General features: G+C 37.2%; 1 protein-coding gene across 1 annotated transcript in view; it reads right to left on the bottom strand.

The window, feature by feature from the left end:
* Nucleotides 1-27,990, bottom strand: part of UNC5D (unc-5 netrin receptor D) — a 726,013-nt gene that overhangs the window by 275,835 nt on the left and 422,188 nt on the right. Inside the window, exons 3-4 of the mRNA XM_087938913.1 lie at nt 20,113-20,256; nt 6,032-6,135 (exon numbers count right to left, since the gene is read on the bottom strand). Coding sequence (XP_087795039.1) covers nt 6,032-6,135; nt 20,113-20,256 — 248 coding nt within the window. The remainder of the gene's footprint in view (nt 1-6,031; nt 6,136-20,112; nt 20,257-27,990) is intronic.

The following is a 27,990-nucleotide window of genomic DNA, read 5'->3' on the forward strand; positions in this document are numbered from 1 at the left end:
TGAGTGATACTGAGTTGGCCACACCCAGCCAATAACATGACCACCTAGCCCCCCAGAAAGAGAAAGTGAAGAAGGAGAAAGTATTTAAAAAGTATTTAAAAGAAACAGCTTGTTTGGATTGTTTGGTGACTTTGGAACTTCTGAGAATTACCTCTGATTAAAGCTCTTGGGTGGTTGTTTGTTTGGAAAAACTTTTTCTCTTTATAATGGCACCACTTGTGGATGGATTGAAACTTGTATATCAAAAATATGAAAAAGAAAAGCGAGAAGGGAAGGATTCTTTGGGCACTCTCTTTCAATTTTTAGAAATGGCGGTTTGTACTTATGTAAAGCTGAATGCGCAACAGGATGACTGGGACAAAGAAGAAGCCATTTTCGATGAACAAGTGACTTTGGCTGGGGAAGGAAAGGAGAAAGAGAAAAAGGGAAAGAAGACTTTAAGACTTGGAAAAATAACCAAAAAAGGGAAGAATAAGATGAAAAGGGGACACTATGTTGGAAAACAACAGAAAGGAGGAAAGCAGAATAAAAGGGAGGTGGAGAGACAAGGGGGTAAAGAGGACGAGGAGAAGAATAAGCAAGGGAGGAAGGAAGGGATGAGAAGTCTCAATGGTGGGGAGCAAGATGCAAAGAAACAAAAGTTTTTTAGAGATAATGGGTAAAATTTACTGAAAAAGGGATTCTGGAAAGGTACACAAGATTGTATTATTGTATTTTCACATTTGTACTTAGAAATAATTATAGAAAATTGGAAATAATATGAAATTTAAAATGTGATGATATATTTAGTATAACTTAGTGAAATTTTTGTCAAGAAAAGGGGAACACTTTAATGAAACAATGACTTAAGATATGTGATATGGAGGGGAAATAATCATGGAAAGCATAAGTGTTCCCATAAAGGTATGGTATTTAACTGAAATGGGTAAAATGTTTAAGATTGTTAATATTAATGATTAGACTATGTTGTTTTAGTGGAATTTTTTTTTTTTTTGAAATGTGAGATTTGGAGTAGGAGAAGGGGGAACAGCCTAATGAAATGATTTAAAATATGTGATGTGTGTGGTGGGGGGGAATAATCTTGGAAAGTAGGTGCTCCCATAAAAGTATGTGATTTAATTGAAAAGTAATGTGCTAAGTGTTTAAGATATAAATGAACATTAATATTAATGAATAGATTTGTTTTGGTATTGATAATATTGTATAATTTTAGAATGTACCAAACAGAATCCCAATGTGAGCTATGTATTCTATATTAAGTATCATAAATGTAGGGGAAAGAGATAAAGGTGTCATATTCCAATTAGTTTACAGAAGTTTTCTTTAAAGAAGAAAGATAAATGGATGGATGGAAGTAGAACAGACAAAGAATAATATTATGATTCGAATTGAGATGAGATAAACAAATAAAATAAAATTAAGAAAATTTAAAAGAGAGGAGAAGCTATATAGAAAATTGAAAATGTTAATAAGATATGGAATGGTATATAAAATGAATATGAATTTGATTTTGTGTCTGTACGAAGAGTTTTAACCTGGGACTAAGCAACCTTCAGAAAAGAGGTTTTTTATGTTTCTATGTTTTGTGTTTCTGTATGTCTTTAAAAATTAATGAAATTTGTTTTAAAAAAAAACCATGACCACCAAGCCATGTCCACCCAGTCACATGACCACCAAGCCACGCCCATCACCTAAGCCATGCCCACAGAACTGGTTGTTAAAAATTTGAATCTCACCCCTGCCCATAACGCTTTACAGCAGGGGTCCTCAATCTGTGGGCTACAGCTGAGTGGCAGGTGCCAGCACTCACAGATGAAGCTGTGCATTCACACATATGCACCTGCCCCTCACATAAAACCATTCCCTCTTTCCCCCGAGTTATAGCAGCACTGTAACAACTGCTAAAGTCTATGAAGATTCTCAGTCCTCCAGGTCATGGTTGTCCCAAAGGTGTTTTTTTCAAGAGGCAACTGGACTTTCTGTTTTTTCTTTGAAGATGTTTTGCTTCTAATCCAGGAAGCTTCTTCATCTCTGACTGGATGGTGGGAAATGGTAGGATATACAGCTATCTCCAAGGAATATAAATCCTCTTGAAAAAAGCAGGGGACAGCTTTGGAGACAATTGCTAAAGTCATACTCCTTCAGAGTTAGGACTCTGAAACAAGGAAGCAAGAATAATGTTTTCTCCTAGGCTGGAAAATGTCTTTGTCCATAATTCTTGGTATATACTTAACCTTTCCAATACATTTTCATTACTGGGCTGCATTACTATTATTCTTATATGCATGAGCACCAATGGATAATTGCATTCTGGTTTTCTTATTGATTCAGATTCTTATCAAAATGCATATCATGCTCCTGGTAAATTATTTTCAAAATGCAGCCAGACAAAATTATCTTTCAATCCCTACAGTCACATTTGGAAATGTGAGTTAAAGAGGCAGTTTTTCTGCCCACCTCTGAACATCCAACTAAGACATTTTTTCTAAAAGGGTATAATGTAATCAAAAGCCATTTGAAAAGCAGATGTATAATCAAAGACTATTTGAAATGTCCCCAAACCAATCAAACTCCTGACCGAAATAGAGCTGAAATAACACACATACCTGATAAGTTTCAACACATTGCAACACATTCTAGCCATCTATTTTCAAATGAGTTATTTAAAGTATAAATTGAATAAAATACAAGAAACATCATCAAAGAATCAGAGAAACAATGTGGTTCGGTGTTCACAGTTTTTTTTTATTAATTATATGGATGTCTTGCCTTCTCAGAATATATGGTATGCCATGGTCATTGTTTGTATTTATATCAATGTATCTTCTGTGACAAAATCACAGCCCTTTTTGTCAGAGTATATTCATGAACTGGAACAGACCATGGTAACAAGGTCAGCCAATGAATAGGCAAGGCAACTAAGTCAGCCAATGAGGACTGTTTGGAAATTGAAACTAGAAGTAGTCTAGGCATGACTCTATATTAAGCTCTGCAGCTCTGAAGCTATGTTAAGCTCTGAGTCTGTCTATTGAAAGAGAAACTAACTTGCTTGCTTGCTGAAGACTAGAGCTCTACTCTGAACCCGTAACATGTCTGCTTCTGTTTGAGTTTTCTCCATAATAACCTTTATATGTTACAGGGACAAAAAGTTCAGTGTGCACAAACATTTGGCAATGTTGCAAACCATGATTCATTCTTTTGCACAAAAAGCTTGGTGATTCCAGCTTTAAAGTTGTTCAAAAGATGGATCAGTATGCAGAAGGATTACATTTAAAGGGATGTAAGGCATTATGCAAAATATCAAAGTCCAAGGCATTCCCAGTAAGCAAGAGTAGCACAAGGCAGACAACAAGATCTCTACAGATGGTACATGCAGATTTGGTGGGCCCAATGCAAGCCAGTTTGGGAGGAGCTAAGTATGCGCTGATCATTGTAGATGACTATAGTAGGTTTGGAAGCAACGTGTGGGTGCATATTCCAAAGGCAATTAGAAGAAAGGGGCAACCAAAGGCTAGAAAGCTCAGGTTTGTGGGCTATGAGCCAGCTCAAAGAGTTATCGCTTTAGCGATGGGAGCAAAATAATAGTGTTTTCAAGGTCTGCAAGATTTGCAGAGCAAAATTGGAATAGAATTGATACAAATTTATGGAATGATTCACTTAGTGACAGTGATCCACTTAGTGATGGTAACTCACTTAGTGACAGTAACCAGGGGTGGGATTCAAATTTTCTAACAACTGGTTATGTGGGCATGGCTTAGGTGGTGGGCGTGGCTTGGTGGTCATGTGACTGGGTGGACATGGCTTGGTGGTCATGTTATTGGTTGGGTGTGGCCAACTCAATATCACTCACATCGAGGCACACATCTCTTTGCCTGGCCTCTCAAGACTGTGGGGATGCTGCAACAGTCGTAAGTGCGAAAAGTGGTCATAAGTCACTTTTTTCAGTGCCATTGTAACTTTGAATGGTCACTCCACAGAAGCAAAGTACCAGCAAAGGAAGGGAAAAAAAACTCCAGAGAAGTTTCTAAGACAGAAAGTCTAGTCCTGCCAAGAATGTAATAAGGGTTAACAGAGAGGCAGTTTCTGTAAGCAACACCAGAATGTTTCCTTCCTGCCTTCCTTACAGGATTAGGCCAATAATTTCTTCTAACAACCAGTTCTCCGAACTGCTTAGAATGTTAACAACCAGTTCTAGCGAATAGATGTGAACTGGTAGAATCCCATCCTTGATGGTAACTCACTTAGTGATGGTGTCAGCATTCGGGAAGGAGAAACTGAACAAGATATGAAGCAAGACAGGGTTGACACACATGAGCTGTTAGTGCCACACAGATCAGAGCGATGGAACAAGAGGATTCCACCTGACAGGTTTACTGCTAGTGAAGTTAAAATGTATAATGTATGGTATGAGCCAAGGAATTACAAAGAAGTATTGGCATTACCTAAAATTGAACAAGTAAAGTGGAAAGAAGCCATGGACAAGGAAATGAAATCCATGGGAGAACATGAAGTGTTCAAGAGTTGCAAGGCTGATGGTTGCATATCCACTGGAAAGTTAAAAGGTGGGAAAACTCTGAACTTTTCAGTGCTTTCTGGCAAAAGAATGCTAGAAATAATACATGTTTCATCGATAATAGAAATTTTTTAGTTTTTTTTAATTATGTCAAACTATGGAATGTGCTTAGAAAAATGGGAATTCTACAATATCTCATTGTCTTTTGAGAAACCTATATTCAGATCAAGAAGCACCTGTCCAAACAAAAAATAGTGAAATAGGCTGGTTTCAGATTGGCAAAGGAGTGTGATAAGGCTGCATACTCTTATTTATTCAGACTATTCAGATAATATATTGAAAGATGAGCATGATTTTAAAATTGGAGGAAGAAATATCAATAACCTGTGTTTTCTGATGACACTAATAACAGAAAACATAAAAGAACTTGCAACCTCTAGTACTAAAAGTCCAAGAGAACATTTTAAAAAGTCAGACTAAAATAATATAAGGGGAAGATCAAATTAATGAGAACAGGAAGAACAACCAGCCTTAGAATGGGCAATGAGGAAATTGTGATGGTAGATAGCTTCTGCCTTTTAGAATTAGCCATCAACACCAATGGAAGAAGTCAGGAAATATGCCGTACCACTTTGTCAGTACTCAGTACTCAGCAGTCAGGAAGGCCTTGCAAAATATAATCAATCAATCAAAATATATCTTCTGTGACAAACCAACAGCACTTTTCAAGTGCTTTCATAGGACAAGAGCAGGCTGAGCATGAAGGTGGAGTTAAATGGATTATCAGTATGGAGTCACTGCATTGCCACAAGAGACCAAAGTTCAACCCCCTCCCATGAATTCTGTTGACCCTTATCTAGCATCAGTTTAACTCTGACTGTTAGTTGACTAGATTCTTGTGTGTAGGTAGCAGTAATAAACTCTTCAGTGCTTTGAACTCAACAAATGTTCCTGGTTATTTGTACCTGACAGCTTTCTAGTAAAGGAAACCAAATCCAGGGTGTATAGGTCATGGTGTATCTTACCACTAGGAGAAATGGTGACCTTACAAAAGCAGGAGTTTGGCATGATTGGGGGCCTGGAAATTGACCAAGTACTGATGTTGACATCTTTATACATGACTTATCTATATCATGCTCATATAAGCAATATATTTTTCTTTAGGGTAGTGAACCTGGATTGCTCTCCTTCACAATTAGATAGATCTTGGGTTTAGTTGCAACATCAACAATAAAATCCAGTGCACATTTCAAAGCATTTTGAAAACTCTAGTCAGGACTAAAAAAAATTATTTAATGTATTGATCTTTCAAGCAAATTATTTGGGAGGGTTGTCTGTGGTGTGCTTTTGTTTTAAATCATTGCAATCAATTATTATTCCTCATGGAAAACACAAACCACAGGATATTTGCAAAGCAAACCAATATTCTGCCCTATCTTAATTCTGTACTGTATTGAACCTCATTGAAATAAAAATGTAACAGATTTTATGGGAAATGCAAGGGACTTCATTTCTCACCTCTGCTGCAGGAATTCCCTCTGGTGGCCGACAATGCAGCACAATCATTCCTTCAATTGGGACTTCCTTGCCCTGGGGGTCTTGCTCAAAGTTTTTGCGTAAATCTGTAAAGAACAATTTGCAAGGGTTAATCTCTCCAAACAAGGTCAAATGTCTCTTGCAGGAAGTGCAAATGTTGGATTTAGGCATTAAGCCATCATATTCTCCAAAGCACCTGAAGGCAAGACAAGAAGCAATGGATGCAAGTAATCAGTGAGAGAAGCAACCTAGAACTAAGGAAAAATTTCTTGTCAGTTAATCACTGAAACAACTTGCCTCCAGAAATTGTGAATGTTCGAACACTGGGAGTTTTAAAGAAGAGATTGGATCTGAAATGATATAGGCCTTCCTGTCTGAGCAGGAGATTGGACTAGAAAACCTCAAAGAGTTGATTCTGTAATCTGTATATGGGTTTGTTTAGTTTTGGCTTGGTGTAGTGTGTTCATTGCTAGTAATTATGTTTAATAAGATACAGCTTACAGCTCAGAGTGTTTTTAAGCCAGTAAATTGTTACTGAGTCAACAAGTTATATTATATTATAAGCTGACCAGAGATATGTATGTGAGATGGCTGGCTATATGAATTGATTAAATAAATAAATATTCATAGATAAACAAACCACACTTCAGCATATAAATCAGACAAATAATGATATCCCAATCCTCATCAGAGAAGCTGTTGAGCTTGAACAGAAACGTCTAAACGCCATCTTATTTGGTCTAGAGCAGGGGTCCCCAACCACCAGTCCCCGGACCGGTACCGGTCCGTGGAACAATTTCTACCAGGCCGCCGGTTTTCTGGGCACCACCATCTTGCTTTGATGAAAAAGTGCTTCCGGTGAGCTTTTCCGGGTAGAAAGTTGCGTTTGGGTGCTGAAAGAATCCCCGCGCCTTAGTTTCATTGAGGGGGGGGCAGCTTCGAACAAAACTAAGTTACGAGGATTCTTTCAGCACGCATGGCAAGATGAGCCGAGCGACCGTCCCAAAGCCGTCCCGAAGCCCATCGAGACAGGTACAAAGGAGGAGTTGAAGGTGGCGGGGAGAAGTGGGGGACGGCTGGCTGGCCGGTCGCTGATGCCGGTACCAGGCCGTGGATGATTTTGTGATGCCGGTACTGGGCCGTGGCACAAAAAAGGTTGGGGACCACTGGTCTAGAGGACATCAATGACAATGATGACATCACAACTGTCCGAAACATCATCAGTGATTATCAAGTATCAACCATCTCCCCTGATGAAATACTTGACATTTCCCGCATTGGCCAAGAGCTCAAAAACAGAGACGGCTCTGTGGCCCCATGCTTCTGCAGGGTCACTTGCAAAAATGAATCAAGCAAATGTAAATTCATTTATACTATAAATTCACTTGCCAAAAGCAACACCAACCATAAGAACCTCCGTTCTCGTCCTCATCTAACCATACAGCAATGTGCCCACTCCCATATACTCTGCACAGAACTCAAAAAACATCAAGACAATGGTGGACTTCCGGTTTGCAGGGCTTCGGCGGTGGCAGGAATCCGCGATCATGCACAGTTTCTGCTTGCGCTCGCCGCTGGAGTGCCCCGAGCCAGCTGGCTTCAGGGCTATAGTTACCCCGTAGAGGTGACTGAAGATAGGGGAGACCCAGCAGGGGTCGAGGGGAATTGCACCTCCCCTCCTCAGCTGGCTTAACTCCCTTTTCCAAAAGCGGCAAGAGCGACGGTCAGAAATGGCCGCCACAAAGAAGCACTCATCCGGAAAAGTATGTGCAGGAGGAAGTTGAGAAGTGAAAGTTTCGGCTGACCGAGATGACAAGCAATATTTAAGATATCCTGGAATTTAAATTTTGGAAAAGGATACATCGTTCCCAACGAAGATTTGGAAGCAGAGAACGAAAGTGAAAAGGGAAAGTTTGTTTTTTCTCACTCTCCTTCCTTATGGTGACAGCAGATGAATGAGAAATTGGAAAAACCCGCTTTGGCATCAGCAGGTAATTAAACTGGAAAATTAAAGCCAAGGGGACAATAAAGATTTCTGAACATTGAGGAAAAAAACTTTATTTGTTATAAGTGGGAAGGGAGAGGAAAAGAATTAATATTAAGATTTTGCTGGAGAAGGCTGCTTGGAATTTATAAGACTAGAGCTAAATTGTAACAAGACTTCTAAAAGATACATTTTAAATTGGAACTTTGCAACTGAACTGTAACCCCAGGAAGAAAAAGTGTAAAAAAAGAAAGTGCTAAATGAAACAGTCTGTGTGTATTTGGATTGCTTGGTAACTTTGGGACTTTGGGAAATTATTATTTGAAAGACTAAAAACATTTGGGTTGTTTAAAAAAAAAATCTACAATGGCATTACTTGTGGATGAACTGAAAATGGAATTCAAAAAATATAAAGAAGAGGAACAAGAAGGGAAGGGCTCTTTTGGCTCCGTTTTTCAGTTTTTAGAAATGGCGATTTCTACTTATGAGAATCTACAAGAACAAGAAGATTGGGATGAAGAAGAAGCCATCTTTAATGAACAAGCAACTTTATCTGAGGAAGAAAGGGGAAAGGGGGGAAAGAGAATGGAGAATTTAAGACTTAAAAAAACAACCAAAAAAGGGAAAAATAAGGTGAAAAGTGGACACAATGTTAGAAAGCAAGAGAAAAGAGGAATACAGAAGAGGGTGGAGATCAAGAGACAAGGGGGTAAAAAGGGTAGAGTGGAGAAGCAACGGAGGAAGGAAGGGAAGAGAAGCTACAAAGGTTTGAAACAAGATGTAAAGAAACAGGATTTATTCAGAGATAATGGGTAAAAATATAACTGAAAAAGAGATTCTGCAAAGGTACATAAGATTGTATTGTTGTATTTGTATTAGAAATAATGTTAGAAAATTGGAACAACATATGATTATAAAATGGGATAAAATATTCAATATAACTCAGTGAAATTTTCTTATTTTTTGAACAAGATAAATGTCACAAGGTCACAAACCACAGTCATCTCCATCTTCAAAAAGGTTGAAAATTACAGACCAATCTCCTTATGCTGTGTCACCTGTAAAATCATGGAATCAATTATTAACCAATCCATTATCCTCCACTTAGAGACAAACAACCTACTCTCTAATAAACGATTTGGTTTCATAAATAAACTATCTTGTAATTTGCAACTCTTACACTGCAAAAACATATGACATCACAACTCGATCAGGGCAAAACAATAGATGCAATCTACATAGACTTCTGTAAAGCCTTTAATTCAGTGGTACACAACAAACTACTCCTAAAACTAAAATCTTATGGTATCTCTGGACAACTACATAACTGGATAGAAGCATTCCTGTCAAACAGAATACAAATGGTGAAAATTGGCAGTGTCCAATCAAATTCTGTACTTGTCAATAGTGGTGTCCCCCAAGGCAGTGTTCTAGGACCAACTCTCTTCATACTCTACATAAATGACCTCTGTGATCATATTGAGAGCAACCGCATTCTCTTTGCTGATGATGTAAAGCTGTTCAATACCACAGACAATACTTCTACCCTTCAAAAAGATCTTGACTGTGTATCAGAATGGTTAAACAAATGCAAGTCTCAACAAATAAATTCTCTGTCTTACATATTGGCAAGAAAATCAGAAAATAAAATACAAGCTGAATAGTCAAGACCTTGTTGATGATCCAAACTCTGTCAAGGATCTTGGAGTACTCATCTCAAATGATCTAAGTGCTAGAGCCCACTGTAACTACATAGCCAAAAAGACATTAAGAGTTGTTAACCTAATCCTACGTAGCTTTTTCTCTGGTAATATCACACTACTAACTAGAGCATACAAAACATTTGCTATCTGATATTAGCACAGTTGAGAAAGTCCAGAAATATTTCACAAGAAGAGTTCTCCACTCCTCTACTTATTGTAGAATACCTTATGCCACCAGACTTAAAATTCTAGACCTAGAAAACCTTGAATTATGCCACCTTTGGTCTGATATAAGTATGGTATATAAAATCATACATTGCCAACGACTTACATGTCAATGAATACTTCAACTTCAACCATAACAACACAAGAGCACACAATAGATACAAACTCAAGGTTAACTGCACCAAACTTGATTGCAGGAAATACGACTTCAGCAACAGAGTGGTCAATGTCTGGAATACTCTACCTGACTCTGTGGTTTCTTCCTCAAACCCCAAAAACTTTAACCTTAGACTGTCTACTATTGACCTCACCCCTTTCCTAAGAGGTCTGTAGGGGGCGTGCAGAAGCGCATCAGTGTGCCTACCATCCCTGTCCTATTGTTTCTTTTATTTTTTTTATATGTACCCATTTCATGTATTCATAACTATACCCATTATCTTGTAAGTGATTGACAAATCAAAATAAATAAATAAATAAATATGTCAGACCTACCAGGTAAACCAGACAGGAAACACAATCACACGAGCTAATTCTACTTTACTATAAGGCTATATTAACAGATTCTTGCAAGTCTTAAGGTACAAACTCCCCACTGCCACTTTTAACTATCTGATGAATGGTCCTTCCTAAGTTCCTTTTTCTGAGGTTTAGCTATGGGGAGCACCCCCTTTTCTAGTCTAATTCCCTCATTCCCCAAGGTCACTCACACATTCCATTACAACATAATGTTTGAATCTTGCAAAAATTAACATTGGGAAATTAACATTATGGAAAGCCTTACAGTTGACATACTGTACTTATGTATTGAACATACAGAAATATAAGAATAATGTTTACATTTTATAATGTTTACCTCTTTTGCAAGAAATTTACACATATATACAGTGCATTTATTTAGCATGTACATTGTTTATCAACTGTTTGCAGTTATGACTGTGATAAAATAGTAATTTATGACCAATCCCTTGCATTGACAACCTTTGCAATTCTTTAAAGCAAAGCTGAAGTCAGATCATAAGCCCATTCTCAGTTTTACTCAGTGAATACTGCACTTAACAACCAAGTTGCCAGCCCAAATTGTGATCCCTAATGAAGATTACTTATATGCAGCAAATTTACCAACGTCAGCACATTCTGAAAATTAATAAAACAGAAATGATTCAATCAAAACCAAACAATGAGAATCAACCATAAGGAATAAAAATTAGAGAGGTTAATACCTTTAGTCTTCTAGACTAAATAGATAGAACTTGAATGATAGAAGTTGTTAATGTTGCATTTGTAGTACATGTTGTAAGACACCAGGTTCTAGGTATGGTAAGAAAATTTAGTTTTTTAGCAGTCGTGTATTTTTATCAACCGCCAGACACTTGTAGTATACAAATATGATAAATATTTTTAAAAATTGAACTTTAATGTTATATATGTTAATAACAGCAATATTACTTTATGCACACAAATGGGAGGATGCTTCAATCCCCACAATGGATGAATGGTTGCAAAAGTTGATTGAGTTAGTAGAGATGGCTAAATTGACTATTTTGATAGAAGAAGAAAAAAACACAAAATACCTTTGTTTCTATTTGGAAACCATTTCTGAACTTTGTGCTTGAGGTAGAAAAAAATGAAACTTTGATTTTGGGTTTTACTGATTAGATAGACTTATTGTTATAGAAATTACTATTTTATATTACTATATATAGGTAAAAAGTTGAGGTTCGATGTTACTTCTTATTCTACTGCACCAAAGGGAGCCAGAAGTCAATGGCTTTTCTTTCTTTTTCCCTTCTTCTTTATACTTTTCTCTTGAAAAAGCACTTTGGGAGATGACTTAAATCTTCCTCTTGGCCATGGCAATTATTAATTCTTTAAACTACTCTACTTACTTAATCCAAAATACATTGGTCAGATAGCAAGCTGAGAGAAAGAGAACCAGCTTGGGCAGAATGTTGCCTCGAGGATTACATTATAATGAAAAGATTAAATGATTCAAAAGTAATAGGAATCTGACTCAAATAAGACGTTGATTGAAGTCTTTGAATGTCAGAATTGATCAATAAACATAGATCTGCTACTTGACATAGAAAGAATCTCCCTTATGGTCAATGGGGTTGAGCCAGTGGTGGGATTTAATTTTTTTTTTTACTACCAGTTCTGTTGGCGTGGCTTGGTGGGCATGGCAGGGGGAGGATACTGCAAAATCTCCAGTCAGAGGTGGTATTTGCCAGTTCTCTGAACTACTCAAAATTTCCACTACCGGTTCTCCAGAACTGGTCAGAACCTGCTGAATCCCACCTCTGGTTGAGCAAGAAAACAGGTATTTATTTACCCCTAAGAATATAACAAAAAGCTCAACAATCAAGAGGTCAGTCCTAATTGACTGAAGGGAAGCTAATTTAGAATAATCAGATTTAGGATTGGGCTGCATATCTTTCATATCTGGAAACTGATTTAAGTCCTTCTCCCCCTGCAGAAAGGCTGAAGCTGTCAGAAACGATTTCCTACTGCATTCAGATGCTTTTCAAAGAGATGCTATCTTCTTTATCCTTCCACTCACTCACTTGTTTTTTTCTTTAAATGAAAAGCAAAGCTGTTTTTGGCAGATAATTTTTGAGCAAAAATTAATCACTTTTTTCAATTACAGGAGATTCAAATAAATAAATAAATATTAAAATATGTGCATTGGCAGTACATATATTAAAATTGCCTCTCTAGCCTGATTTCCTCCAGATGTTTTGAGACTATGGCTCCCCAAATTCCCAGCCAGCTTGGCTGAGATGATTGCAAATAAGAATGAGCCATGTATTCTTTTTGCTGCATTTGAAAAAAAGAGATCAGCCTTCCAAAACAGGATGAAAATTGAGGACATAGAATCCAATAATTTTTTTCATTTGCAGAAATGTTTAATTAGAACAGGAAGTTAGTACAAGGTATAATGTTGACAACCATCATCTTATTGAGGCCTTCGACAATGAATTAGTATGATTCATACTGAGCAAACAACTAATGGACACCCACTCATAATACTGAGAACATCTCCATAACCTTTCATTTGCAAGTGTCCTTTTTGTCTATTGCTAAATCTGTTTGGATTGATAAAAGGGCTTCCTATGTGGACAAAAGATCAAGCTCTAATGAACATTGTAAAGGACTCAGCAAGGAATATAAATGATGCCAAGAATATAAGATCCAAGAAGAGTCTAATAAAGGGATGCAATAGTATACAGAAAATTGATCGTTCAAAAATTAGAGAAATTGTAGATTTAACATTAAGAATCCAACTCAAGGTCATTTGTTGTTCTACACAGAACTTTGATCCCTGAAGAAAATCCTATTTCTCAAGTGGGATTTCAATGTCAAATGGCTGCTCAGTTTAATGCTAACACTTTCTAGAACTGAAATTGACTTTGACTCAGATGGAAGCATCTGGACATTGATCATAGAGCAAATTGCTACTCTCATGAAGCTATCAAGCATGCATGGTAACTGAGTTCATCTATCACATGAAGCCAGAATGTGGTATATTTGGCCTGGAGTGATATTCAAATTCAGCTTATTGTGATTTTCAAGTTCATGACTTGTGTGAAGCAAACAATTGTTTTAGGATAGGTGGATAAACAGAGATGTTGAAGTATATAATGTAAATTGATGTCTGCATGTATAGAAAAGACACTGTAACCTTGAAGCAACCTTAAGAATGTAAAAAGAATTGCTATTTTATTAAAAATGGAAATACTTTGAATTATTTCTTCTGTTATTCTACAAAACCCAACTAAATATTATTTAATAGTCTATTATTATTGCTATTGTTATTGTTATTGTTATTATTATTATTATTATTAAAATAATAACATTTACTGCAGCAGAAAGGCAAAAGGACAAGAAGCTATTCCAGTGGAAAATGTCATGCCAAAATAGCTTCCTGTTATAAGACGGCTTAATTGATCCACCTGCTTCAATAAATTTCTTGCTCCCTTCATGCTTCTATGTTCGGCAAGAAAATTCATAGTCCAGAAAAAAAGAGTCAATAAAAATTCAATTCTAAATAATATGCGCTTGCAGCCTTGCAAAACTGAGAAATTATCATCTCTGTCAATGTAATGGCAGTTAATACAATGCAATGAAAATAATTTATGCATGTCAAGCAAATCAGCCAATGAAAAATCACAGCCGTTAATAAAAATCACGAAATCAATGACCCATCATATCAGTTTAGCCATGTGTTCAATTTACAATAGTGCTATCAATTGGGCATCCGGAAAGAAAAACCTCAGAATATGCACACAGAAAGGGGAATGTGTGAAAGGTGGCCTATTACAGATTCAATCACATCCTGATCATTTACATACAGTATATTCCATGAACATATACAGCAAATATTTTAGCTATTAAAAATGCACTGCCTAAAATTGTTGTTGCAGAGAAAATTCCAGTGTTCTCCAGAATCTCCAGCTACAATCTACTAAACTGGAGTGCAGAAATCTAGATGATCACTAGGTGGAAGCAAAGAGGCAGAAAAATCCAACTCTCCTGCTATCTTTGGTCCAGATTTTGTAGTCCTATTTTCGGTAATTTAAGAGGCAGCAATCCAACATAAGAACCAGGACAATTTGGTGCAAAAATTAACTAAAAGGTACCCCGGGATGGATATTTTAAGAATCTTTATGAAAGTATAAGAAAGCGGCAGAACTATAAAGGGAATGGAAAAAAACTGAAAATATTTTTGGCAGCTGAGCGGGGCTTCGAGCCGGGATAGGAAGAAGCCAGCCGGAACAAGATATCTAAACAAATTGAATTAAAATACATTGGCAACAAACAGGCACAATTTAAAGCTGGATTTAAGAGTATTAAAAAGAAGGGGGAAATATTCAAATTGGAGATTTGATTGGTTTGGAATACTGAGGCCTGGAAAGCCCTGAACAATAAAAAGGGGGAAAAAGGTGAGGAGAGTATAACAGAGAGTGCCATCTGGTGGACAAAAATTTAAGCTGAAAAAGGAAAGTTCCTATTTCTCTATGAACCTGATTTGATACAATGAAAAGGAAATATTGAAACAATATAAGTACCCTAGAAAGTGAAAATTGAATTAGAATAAAAGAAAAAATACGGATTGGACTGATGGTGCTATAAACCCAGTTCTGGAATAGTTGTGAATCTAGAAAGTCTGAAAAAGAAAAAAGAAAAAGAGAAGATGATTTGTGGATTTGAATGACTATAAAATATAAGAGTGTGCAACGATGATATCTCTGTGGGATCTAAAAATGGAACTTAAAAATTTGAAAGAACTATTACATGCAAGAGGTGGATCTGAGTTAAAAGCTATGGAATGGCGATTGGAGAACATGAAGAAAAAACCTCAGAGAAGGAGTTAGTTCAAGAAGAAGCCATTTTAAATAGACAATCAACACAAAGAACACCACAAAGAAGAGGAAAAAGAAGGGGGGTTAAAAATGGGAGATTCAAGAAAGTAACTAAAATGGGGAATACTTGTAAAAATCAGAAAGACAGAAAGAAACATCAGAAAAGTAAAAGGGGGAAGGAAATATATATATAAAGAGGGATATAAATCAGAGGAAGAAAAGATTTGGAAAAACAAGAGGGAAGAGAAGTCATGAGGAACAGGAACAGGAAAGAAAAAAATATGGGAATTGTAAAATTAAAGAGAAAATTTTCTTTGCCTAGGATACATAGGGATAATGGTTAATGTATTAAGAAAGAGGATTCCTCATTGATATGAGGGGTAATAATAATGTACTTTGCAATTATAAATTATAGAATATAGCCTATTGAGAGGAGGGAGGGGCACTGATATCTTTTTAGAAGATGAATGTATGTTCTTATTTTTATTGTTACAAGAAAAGTTAATGTTTATTATATATATTGAAATGATTGAAATGAATCGTGAGGAAGTTTAAAAATGAGATTAATATCAGTGACCAGGATTAGCTAAATTGATTAATTGTTTCTTTTTCTCTTATTTTTTTTTGCTATCATAAAATTTTATGGAAATAAAGGGAGAAAATACATTGCAGAACCTGACTGAAAAGTACAATGTAAAGTAGTTTATTTTTTCTAGGAATGATTATTACTATAACTAAGTAAAATAGGTGTTTAATTGGGAATTACAGATGAGGGAATTAAGGCATATTTAAACCACTGAGGTGACACCCCCAAACTAGTAAAAGGGGAGGGGAAATTTATGCTTGGTTTTATGTATAAAAGCTTGTATTAATTTAGACCTTATGGAAAGAATATGCGATGGAATTGAGAATTTGACAGACAATAGAATTAAAAAGGAATAAATATGAAAATACAGGAACTATTAGTGATTTAAATGAGAAAAGAATACTTTAGAAAAGGCTACACTTAAAAGAAACGTTAATGCTTAAGAAATACATTTGAAATAAATTGAAATGAATTGAGAAGATGTTTAGAATGAAAGTAATATCACTTAACAGAATTAATTTGTTTGTTCCTTTTCTTATGTAAAAGTTAAAATGGAGATGTAATAATAGAATTAAGTTAAAAATGGATAAGATAGGATGCTGAATGTAAAAATGAATATATAATTACTGTCATATTTGCATGTAAAAATGGTGATTTGGAATTATGTTGTACACTGAAAAGAGCTCTTTTTTATGTTGTTCGGGAAAAATTGAATAAAACTTGTTTTTTTTAAAAAAAGAGGCAGCAATCAAATGACAGAAGGATTGGGGGGCATGGGGTGAAGTGGGGTGGGGTGGAAAGGCTTTCTTGCCATTTTGTATGGTTTAGAGATTGCTGAATTAAGTGTTGAAACATTTTTTAGGCTAAGGTCATAAATTTGTCTGATTCTGGCTTTGGGTAATGGGTGAACCATGGTACTGTATTTTGAAAACAAGGATATGGCTTAGTAAGTTAGTATCTTATTCAATGTTCTGTGATCAAAGCTAGTGATATGTAAACTTCATCTTTTAATAAATGCAGTTCTGTTTATTTATTTTGGTCTTTGATCTGCCTAAAATAAAAAATGAACACTAATAAGCAATCAGTGAATTCATTCTGTACATACAGTGTTAGTGTCAATGAAGTAAACACAGTATTTAGGAGATTATAATCTATAAATGGGAAACTGCAAGTGAACAAATCTAAGACTCAAACATCTATGCACTACTATTACATACAGTAAAACAGCAATAAATCTAAAATCTATATAACCAATAAATTTATGAATCTAAAAATTATGCAGCAGTATGAAATGTATTTAATTAATGTAAATTAAAATAACCTAAACCTAACTGTAATCCTAACTCTACAATAATATCCAATCAGATTAAACAAATAACTACACCACATTATAATTACATGGCAAGGTTTATATAAATAGATTAGATGTTAACATCAAAATATATAGATAATTTATATCCCAATTAATTTTTATAGAGTATCAATGCCTAGCATATTCTATACACTTATTCAGAAAATTTGGCTCCATTATAAGTAATGACATTGTTCAAAAATAATAAATTTGTATAGAAGTGGTTTGTATGGCCTTTTGAGTAAAGGGTGAATAAATATCCAGCAATGCTCGGAAGAGTCTGAATTATTGTTGAAGGAGTAATAATAAAGCACGATGGAGGAAGAGAGAAGGGATTCTTTAGGCATAAGCTAAAAAGGTTGAATTTCTTCTGTCTACTTTGGAAACATTTCAACTCCTCTTTACATACAGAGTATTTCACATATGGTGTCATCATTCCAAGGAGTAAACCCAGGGAAATCAGGACTCTGACATGCACATCAATACCCGGGAAAATACTGGAAAAGATCATTAAAAAACAGATCTGCCAACATCTAGAAACAAGTGAACTGGAAGTCAGCACGGGTTTGTTAAAAACAGATCATGCCAAACCAATCTTGTTTCATTCTTCAACATAGTGACTAGATTAGTAGACCAGCGAAATACTGTGGACATAATATACTTAAGATTTCAGCAAGGCATCCAACAAAGTAGACCACAACCTACTACTTAGTAGAGATGGATGGGTTTGTAACTGGCTGACAAACTGTACTCAATGAGTAGTCCTTAATGCATCTATATCTACATGGAGGGAAGTAAGCAGTGGGGTACAACAAGGTTCCGTCTTAGGCCCAGTACTCTTCAATATCTTCATAAATGACTTAGATGAGGGAATAGAAGGGGAACTTACCAAATTTGTGGATGATACTAAGCTGGTAGGAATAGCAAACACCCTAGATGATACACTTAAGATCCAGAAGGATCTTAACAGACTTGAACACTGTGCCCAATCTAACAAAATGAAATTCAATGTAGAGAAAAGTAAAATGTTACACTTCGGCAAGAAAAACCAAAAGTATACATATAGATTGGGTGAAACCAGGCTTAATAGCAGTAATTATGACAGGGATCTTGGAGTCTTAGTGGACAACCAGCCAAATATGAGCCAGCAGTGTTCAGCAGCTGCCAAAAAAGCCAATGCAATCCTAAGCTGCATTAACAGAGGGATACAATCAAGATCAAGGTAGATATTAATACCACTCTATAAAGCCTTAATAAGACCACACCTTGACTACTGCATCTAGTTTTGGTTACCACACTATAAAAAATATGTTGAGACTCTGGAAAAAAAAGGCAATCAGGATGATTAGGGGACTGGAGACTAAAACATATGAAGAACAGTTACAGGAACTAGGCAGGGCCAGTCTAGTGAAGAGAACGACTAGGGGAGACAGGATAGCAGTTTTCCAATATCTGAGGGGCTGCCACACAGAGGAAGGGGTCAAGGTATTTTTCAAGGCACCTAAAGGCCAGACAAATAATAATGGATGGAAACTGAATAAGGAGACATTCAACCTAGAAATAAGGAGAAATTTTCTGACAGTGAGAACAATTAGCCAATGGAACAGCTTGCCTTTGGAAGTTGTGGGAGTTTCACCACTGGAGGCTTTCAAGAAGAGAATGGACTGCCATTTTTCAGAAATAGTGTAGGGTCTCGTGCTTGGACAGGGGGTTGGATTAGATGACCTACAAGGTCCTTCCAACTCTGTTAATCTGTAAATCTGTAAACTTTGTGCAGGTTCAAAAAAACCTTTATTGAGTATACATCATATTGGCACTTAGAAGGGTGACACTATCTCTAAATAGTTCCCACACTTAAGGATAGTTAAAAGAATAGGATTTTCCCACCCCCTGTGTCTTTTAGGTCACATGGGCCAATCAAATCAGCCACAGGTTCCCGCTCAGCTCTGACAGGTGTCCATTGACATGGCCTTGATTCACACATGGACTGGTAGATGTTTTTTACTAGCAGTTGAGGCAACACATTCCTAAGTTCCCCTATCCCCCCCACCTCCAGTGAATGGCAATCAAGAAATGAAAAAAGAAGTAAGCATGAAAAAGAATGGCTTCAGCTGAAGTCATTTTGCAGGTTGACATATGGTAATAGACAGAGGTGTATAAAATCATACATGATGCATGCGTGCAAGGAGAAAACAAACAGGAAGTTCTTTTCTTCCCTTCTCAAAACAATAGTAGCAAGGATCAACATTTGAATCAGACAGGAAAAAGATTCAGGAAACATAAAAAGATTTCATCACACAACAAATCTTTGGAATTTATTGAACAAGTCATTTTTCGTTATCCATTTTGGATAGGTTTCAAAGAGTTAGACGGGGTGGGCTCCTGTTTGTGAGCACCTGGCTGACCATTTAGGAAAACAAATGCTAAACTAAAATACATATTGGCTTGATCCATCAAGGCCTGTCTTACATTCTTATGATATATTTTTGCCTGAAAATGCTCTAAAAAGTGCAATCACTGTAGATATACTGTACTAGTTGAAGAACTGAGTTAGAACTGAAGAAGCTTCTTGGATGAGAAGTGAAACATTTTCAAAGGGAAAAAAACCAAGAAAAGCTTTATGGGGAAAAAAAGCATCTTTGGGACTCCTATGAAATGTAGCACACAACAGCAGTTCACCAGTATGATGCAAATTTTACCAGAAATCCAAATACTCATCTACACAGGGACACAGACACAAATTCTTTCTACACACAGGAATGCTACATGTGTACCTACATTCACATTGAGCTGTTATGAGATACATAGATTAATAATGATGCCCATCCATTTCTGGAGAGCAAAAACTACTTACAGGCAATACGGACTGAAGCCTTCCGGCTTTTGGAAGTTCCTAGGAGGCTCCACGCCACACATTGGCACCAGTAGTCTTCTGGTCCATGAAAATCCTCCACTTGCTGCCTTGTCACATTGATGTATGCTTCCCGAATCATCAAGCCTGAATGTGAAAGATAGAGGAAAAATTAGCTGATATAAAATGTCTTATTCAAACATAATGCTAAGGTTAGCCAAACCTTTTCTTTTTAATTAAACAATTCCATTTTTAATCAAGGTAAAGCTTTAATGACTTTGACAATAATATATGGCTCTTAATTAAATCCTCACCACCAAATAGGTCAGGACACAGGAGCTGAAAGTATGTGCCTGCCAAAAAAGGACTTCAGAACCACGCAGTATCTGCCTTTAAAATCTTTTGCTGGCATTTTTCCATTCTCCAAAAACGATGCTTTGTTCAGCTTTTTAAAAAAAGATTGCAAAACATCATATAATACCTAATCATCTAATGAAATCCAACTGTAATTCAAAGCATATTTCTTCACTGAAATCATCAGGATTTGCTTCTAGATGAATGAAAAGCATACGGTTGGGTTGATTTTAGATTACATGGTTCACGCAGAGCAGAATAACAAGGAAAGAACTGATTGAGCTGGGTATAATTAAGAACTACACAAGGAGTGTAGTTCAATGGTTCAAGGATACAAAAGAGGCTTACTTATTTCATACAAAAGCATGCTTGTGGTCTTTTATATTAACTGTTACTTTATGCAATTGGAACGCCATCTTTCTAGCTAAATGTTCAAGGAGCTAATAACAAACAATTAAACAAAACCAGGGTAACAAAAATAACTGATAAAGAGCAAGGAAAAACAGCACAGAAACAATGAAAAAGGTAGGCCTTGAAAAGTAGCTACGGTTTGTCTCAGCAAGTTGTATGATGTATGGAAGACAAAATAACTTCTTGTAAAGGGGGTTGTTGTTACGTATTGAAATGGGTAATGGGAATTGTAGTTGAAGTTCTCACTCAGGTCCACTGTTGAAGTGGGAAAAATACTTTAATCTTATTGGTTAATCGGCTGACAGCTTCCTATAAAAGCAGTGCTGTCAGCCAGACTGTTGCTGTTGTTCATATGAACTAAATAAAAAGAGCTTTGCTGAAATCACTCTGGCTTCACTTCCATTCTCACCCCCAATCTAACACTGGTGACGAGGGTGGGATCAGATGGAAATGGAGGCTGAAAAGAGTTGATCGCGGTCCCACTCTAGAACTGAACACCAGAGATGACTCGCCATTTGTTGCAACATCATCCATCGACCATAAACGCATCAGCCCCAAATTGCCTGGGATCACATCGGTTTAGAGGAAATGGTTGCACTAACGCCATTTACTCTGTACAACCCAGAATCTGAGACATGAGTCTCATACATCGTTTGCTTCAAATGCTTCCTCAAAACCAATGATTTTACCAGAATCTCAGTCAACAGAAAGAGGGTATTGTTCGTAAGCTACTGCAGCCCAAACATTTTTGAGATGGCTAGGGCTCTCCTGGTTCTGGTGTCCATACCGTGGGACATGCTGCAGAACAATTTAAGAACTCACTACGTGCCCAAACCATCACAAATTGCTCGCCAACATGCTTTCCAACTTCACAATCAAGCAGAGGGTGAATCTATCAATCAAAATGTTGCAGCCCTTCGGAAAGCAGCGTTGTATTGTGAGTTCAGAGACTTAGACAATGTTCTTCTGGACAGAGTGGTTTGTGGAGTGAGGGACATCAAGTTACAGCAGCATCTACTCGCAAAACCAAACCTCAACCTGTAGATGGAGCTTGATGAGGCACAAGCAGCCAAAACATTAAATCAATCAATGGCTGAGATCCAGAAATTGAACAGCCCACCATCACTGCACAAAACAATTGCTGTGCACCATGATGATTTGGATCACAGAGAGTCAACTGATGATGAGGAGGACATCTATTGGCTCAAATCATCAAAAAGACAAGGTATGGCTACCCCCCAAAAAATACAAAAAGCATGTGTGGGTTGCAGCAGCAACCACCTGAGAGCGGTGTGCAAATTTAAAAATGCCATCTGCCAAATGTGCGGCAAATGTGCGACAGCCAGAGTCTGTCATGCCAACCAACCTACAAGTCAAACAGGCCCCAGGAGAGCATAACACAAACCACAAAATCATGGAGAAGAAAGGCACCTGCCGGGCAGAGATAGGCATCGCCTATTTAAAAAAAAATCCATATCACCATCTTGATTGAGGGTTCCCAAATGGAGGTGGATGCCAGGTCATCCATGACCATCATTTCCTAGAGCACAATTAAGAAGCTGCTGCCAAGAATCTTTAAAAGCCAGCTGAAGTATCATCACCTTCACTTCTGAGAATACCAAGGGAACAGTATCACTGTCATCGGAAGCAAAAACTTCCAAATCTCATTTAAGAAGTTTGTGGGACCACTGTGGCTAATTGTGGTGGATGGCTCCCTACTAAGTGTGTGTGTGTGTGTGTGTGTGTATATGTATGTGGATCTTTGGTTGTTCGGGTTTTCTCCCGCGTAAGATTCGAAGTATCTAAGGCAACGTTTTGATGAAGTCTCATTCATCATCTTCAGGCTTCTGTCTTCGGCTCTGTGCTTCTCAGAGTGATGAGAAGCACAGAGCCGAAGACAGAAGCCTGAAGATGATGAATGAGACTTCATCGAAATGTTGCCTAGATACTGAATCTTACGCGGGAGAAAACCCGAACAACCAAAGATCCACATACAAATACCCGCGAGAACCTCAGAAAATATATATATATATATACACACTTTTCCACAATTACAAATCATATATATATATACGTAAATACATACATACATACATACATACATACATACATACATACATATATATGGTATTCAGCTTCGTTTGGGTATTTTCCCACGTCATTATAGTTGTGGTTTTAAAGTTGTAGCAACGTTTTGGCAGAATCTCATCTGCCATCATCAGGCTTCTGTATAGTGTTCATCTGTGAGTAAGACTTTCACAGTCGTTTCTGTTTTAAATTTGGTGCTAGCCTACTGCTGTGCCAGAATGATTTTTTTCTTCATCCTGATTGGTTGGGAGTCTTGGTCTGTGTTTATTGGTCTTGAAGTCTGCTGTGTTCTGCTTGATTGGTGTTTCTAATATCTTCTGTCTGTTTTGTAGCTTTTTTTTTTTTGTCTTGATTGGCTGGCAACATTGTGCTTCCTGTATTGGAGGCTTATAGTGCAGCTTGGCTCCAAGTAAACGGATGGCTATCATTTATTAGGAAGCTAGGTTTCATCTGGGTGCCTGGTACTACAGACAAAATCAGTAAGATACTACACAGGCATCACATCAAGACTGCCTTCAAAACAGACAGAAAAATAGCAGCCATCCCAAGAAACCCCAAAGATAAAATTGACCTGGAAAACCAAGGCATATATGAAGTCCCCTGTGCATCATGCCCGGCCACATACATTGGACAGACCAATAGAAGATTAAGTACCCACCTGAAGTAACACAAAAATGCAATAAAAAAGCTGGAACATACTTCCTCACTAGTCCACTAGTGGCATGATAATATAGCTCCCAATCTGGAAGTCCGAAGCCACCTTTACTTCTACTATCCTGTTCCCCTATCTATTGGGTCTTCTACAAAAAATACTAAATTGTCCGCAAATTCCTGGATTTTGCATTCTTCTTTTTAAATCTTAATTCCTTTTATTTCTTTTTTTGTCTAATCTGCAATAATAAAACTTCTATTGAGAGAATAAAGAGTAGAGGTGACATCTGACATCCCTGTCTCACTCCCTTAGTTATATTGAACCTCCCTGTGACATCTCCATTTAGTATCGCACTAGCCTTCTGTGTGGAATATATTGCAGATATCATTGTCTCAAAAATCAGCCCAAAATTCATATCTTTTAGTTGTTGAATAAAAGTTTCCCAATTTAAATTATCAAAAGCCTTTTGCACATCCCCCCAAAAATCAATGCAACTTTTTTCTCTGGGTGGGCTTCACAATATTCTAACACATTTGTTACCAACCTGGTATTGTTTCTAATATGCCTTTTGGGTAAAAATCCATTTTGGTCCAAATATATAATTTCATTTAACAATTTTTTCATTCTTTCTGCTATTATCGTAGTAAATATTTTATAATCGGCATTTAGCAATGAGATAGGTTTATAATTTTTAATTTTTTGGTGGTCCGTACCAGAGGTGGTATTTAGCAGGTTCTGACCAGTTCTAGAGAACCAGTGGTAGAAATTTTGAGTAGTTCAGAGGATCCGCAAATACCACCTCTGACTGGAGAATTTACAATATCCTTCCCCTGCCACACTCACCAAGCCATGCCCACAGAACCGATAGTAAAAAAAATTGAATCCTACCACTAGTCTGTACCCTCCTTTGGTATTAAGATAATATCAGCCTCAGCCAAGGATTTTGGCAAATTAGCTTCTCACAATGCCCCATTATATACCTCCAACTTTAATGATCCCACTGATAGTCTTATAAAGTTCCCCAGGAATTCCATCTGGCCCTGGGGTTTTATTACATTTCTGTTTATATACATGCTTTTTTCAATTCTATCTGCATTATTTCTTTATTTAACATTTCTCTTTTCTCTTCTGATATTGGATGTAAACCTTTCTCTTTTAGATATTGGTATATATTTTCATTCGCTATTTTTTCCTATCTATACAACCCTTTGAATTATTTTTGTGTAATATATTTTTTTTCTCTTCCATATGATATTGGAGATTTCCGTTTTCATCCTGTAGTTGCTTTATTAGACTTTTCTCCTCCTCTTTTTTTAATTTGTATGACTATCTTTCTGGCTTGTTGGCCCATTTGAAAAAAAATTGTTTTACAAATTTTAAGTTTTGTACCCTTTCTTCCTGTATCAACAAATTTAATTTATGTCTGATTAAGTCCCTTTCTCCTTTAATTTTATCATTCTTTTTGTAGTGCAGATTCTAATATTTTAAAATCTTCCTGTAGTGTATTTTGTTGTTTCCGTTTTTCTTCAGGCAATATACACTATCATTATTCCATGTAAGTATGCCTTAGTAGCATTCCATAGATTCTGTAACATTGAATAGTGATTCATAGTCTCTTTAAGGAATAGTTCCAGTTCTTTTTTAATCAGTTGGGCATATTCTTTTTCCTTTAGAATCTGTGGCTTTAATGTCCATCTTCTATTTTTTTTTTCTTTTGGCCTTTCCAAATTACTTTCAAGAGATTATGGTCTGCCCATGTATTTGGCATAATGTCTGTTGAATCTATGTTATTTCCCATTTCCCAATTCATCCAGACCATGTCTATCTTAGACCATGATTTGTGAGGATTGGAATAAAAAGTATATTTATTTTCTTTTGGATTTAACTCTCTCCAACTGTCCTGCAAATTTAATTCAAGTGTCATCTCAAAGAATGGTTTTGTTAGAATTTTCCTCTTCTTGTTTTTTTATTTCTTATGTAATCTTTTTTAATGTTCACCACTGCGTTAAAATCCTCCAATAAGCAAATATTTCCCTGTCTTGTTTCTTTTATTTTTTCATGCAATTTATAATAAAATTCCTTCTGATTATCATTTGGGACAATAATGACCACCAGTAACATTTGCTTTTGCTGCATTTTTACTTCAGTCAATAATATTCTTCCATTATCGTCAAGAGTAAATTTGTTTGGCTTTTAACCCTTCTTTTATATAAACTGCTATTACTCTTTTTTTCTGATTGGCCAACGTTACATAAAGTTGCCCTAGCTTTACATGTTCTAGACAGCTCCTCTATTTCTTCTTAATATGGATTTTTTGAAGACATCTTATAGCCGCATTTTGCTTTCATAAATTTGTAAATATTTCTTTCCTTTTTGCGGGAGAATTCAATCTGTTAATATTCATTGTTAATATTATATATATATTTGTTTTCTTAAGTTTTGGTGGGTATTTATATGTATGGCATTCAGCTCTGTTCGGGTATTCTCCCAAGTCATTATAGTTGTGCTTTTAAAGTTGTAGCAACGTTTCAGCAGAATCTCATCTGCCATCATCAGTCTTCTGTGTTTTGTGTTCATCACAATACACAAGCCTGATGATGTCAGATGAGATTCTGCCGAAACGTCACTACAACTTTTAAAGCACAACTATAATGATGTGGGAAAATACCCGAAATGGCTTTGTTCTGATTGGGTGGGGGTGTGTTCTCATTGGTTGGGGGTTTGGATGTGTTCTGATTGGTAGGGGGGGTTGGCTGTGTTCTGATTGGTTGGGGGTGTGTTCTGTTCAGGCGGGGGCTTGGTTATGCTCAGGTTAGTTTTAGTTGCCAGGGGGTTTGAGCTGGTGAGCTCAATCTGGTTGTTTGGCTTCACGTTCGTGGATCACAGCAGGATCACAGCTCACCAGGTCAAATCCCCCGGCAACTAAGACTAACCTGAGCACAACCAAGCCCCCACCAGAACAGAACATATCCCATGCCAATCAGAACACAGCCAACCCCCCTACCAATCAGAACACAGCCAAACCCCCCAACCAATGAGAACACACCCCCACCCAATCAGAATAGCCCCCACCCAATCAAGTCACCCCCCCCACTAGCAGTTAAAAGGAAGAAGCAGCTGCAAGCTCACATTACTCCGAGAAGCACAAAGCCGAAGACACAAGCCTGAAGATGATGAGCGAGGCTTTATCAAAACGTTGTCTAGATACTTCCAATTTTATGTGGGAGAAAACCGGATAACAAAAGATCCACATACAAATACCCATGAAAACCCCAGAATATATATATATATATATATATATATATATTTGTTTTCTGAGGTTCCGGGTATTTGTATGTGGATCTTTGAATGCTCGAGTTTTCTCCAGCGTAAACGTCAAGTATCTGAACCGTTCGATGAATCTCATTCATCATCTTCAGGCTTCTGTCTCCGGCTCTGTGCTTCTCAGAGTAATGTAAGATTGCAGCTGCTTCCTCCTAACTGCCAGTGAAGTGGGACTGATTGGGTGAGGCAACTGTGTTCTGATTGGGTGGGGTGTGTTCTCATTGGTAGGGGTTTGGCTGTGTTCTGATTGGTTGGGGGTTAGCCGTGTTCTGATTGGTTGGAGCGTGTTCTGTTCAGGTGGGGGCTTGGTTGTGCTCAGGTTAGTCTTAGTTGCTGGGGATTTGAGCTGGTGAGTTGTGATCTTGCTGTTTGGCTTGAGTTCGTGGTCCTTCTGCATCTTCATAGTGGGTGTCGGTTTGCTTCATGTATGGCTCGGAGGGGTTTGAAGTGGGTAGTGATGCAGCTGCCGTGCAGCTTCTGGTCCATGGTCGTGTCTCATCTTCTGAGTGGGTGGGAGTCTGTTTTCTACATGGAAGTGTGGTGGTGGCATCTTGTGTGGCTCTCATGGGTGTGGGTCTGGTGTCCTTCATGTTAGGTACTCGTCTGTTCATGAGGGCGGGTTTCCAAATGGCTGGAAGGCGGGAGGTGTCATCTCGTTTGTTCATGCTGTGTGGGCGTTTTTCTATCTCTATGGCTTCTCTGATTATTCTGCTGTTGAAGTGTTCGGTTTTGGCGATAGTTCTGGTATTTTTAAAATCAATTTCATGTCCTGTGCCCTACCACATACATTGGACAAACTAACAGAAGAATAAGTGCACGCATTGAAGAACATAAGAACTCAATCAAAAAAGAAGAAACGACCTCTTCCCTGGTCCAACACCTCAAAGCCACAGGACATGAAATTGATTTTAAAAATACCAGAACTATCGCCAAAACCGAACACTTCAACAGCAGAATAATCAGAGAAGCCATAGAGATAGAAAAACGCCCACACAGCATGAACAAACGAGATGACACCTCCCGCCTTCCAGCCATTTGGAAACCCGCCCTCA

Source organism: Pseudonaja textilis, chromosome 9 (genome assembly GCF_049901715.1).
Source record: "Pseudonaja textilis isolate UNSWEBS1 chromosome 9, rPseTex1.2, whole genome shotgun sequence".
NCBI classification, from domain to species: domain Eukaryota; kingdom Metazoa; phylum Chordata; class Lepidosauria; order Squamata; family Elapidae; genus Pseudonaja; species Pseudonaja textilis.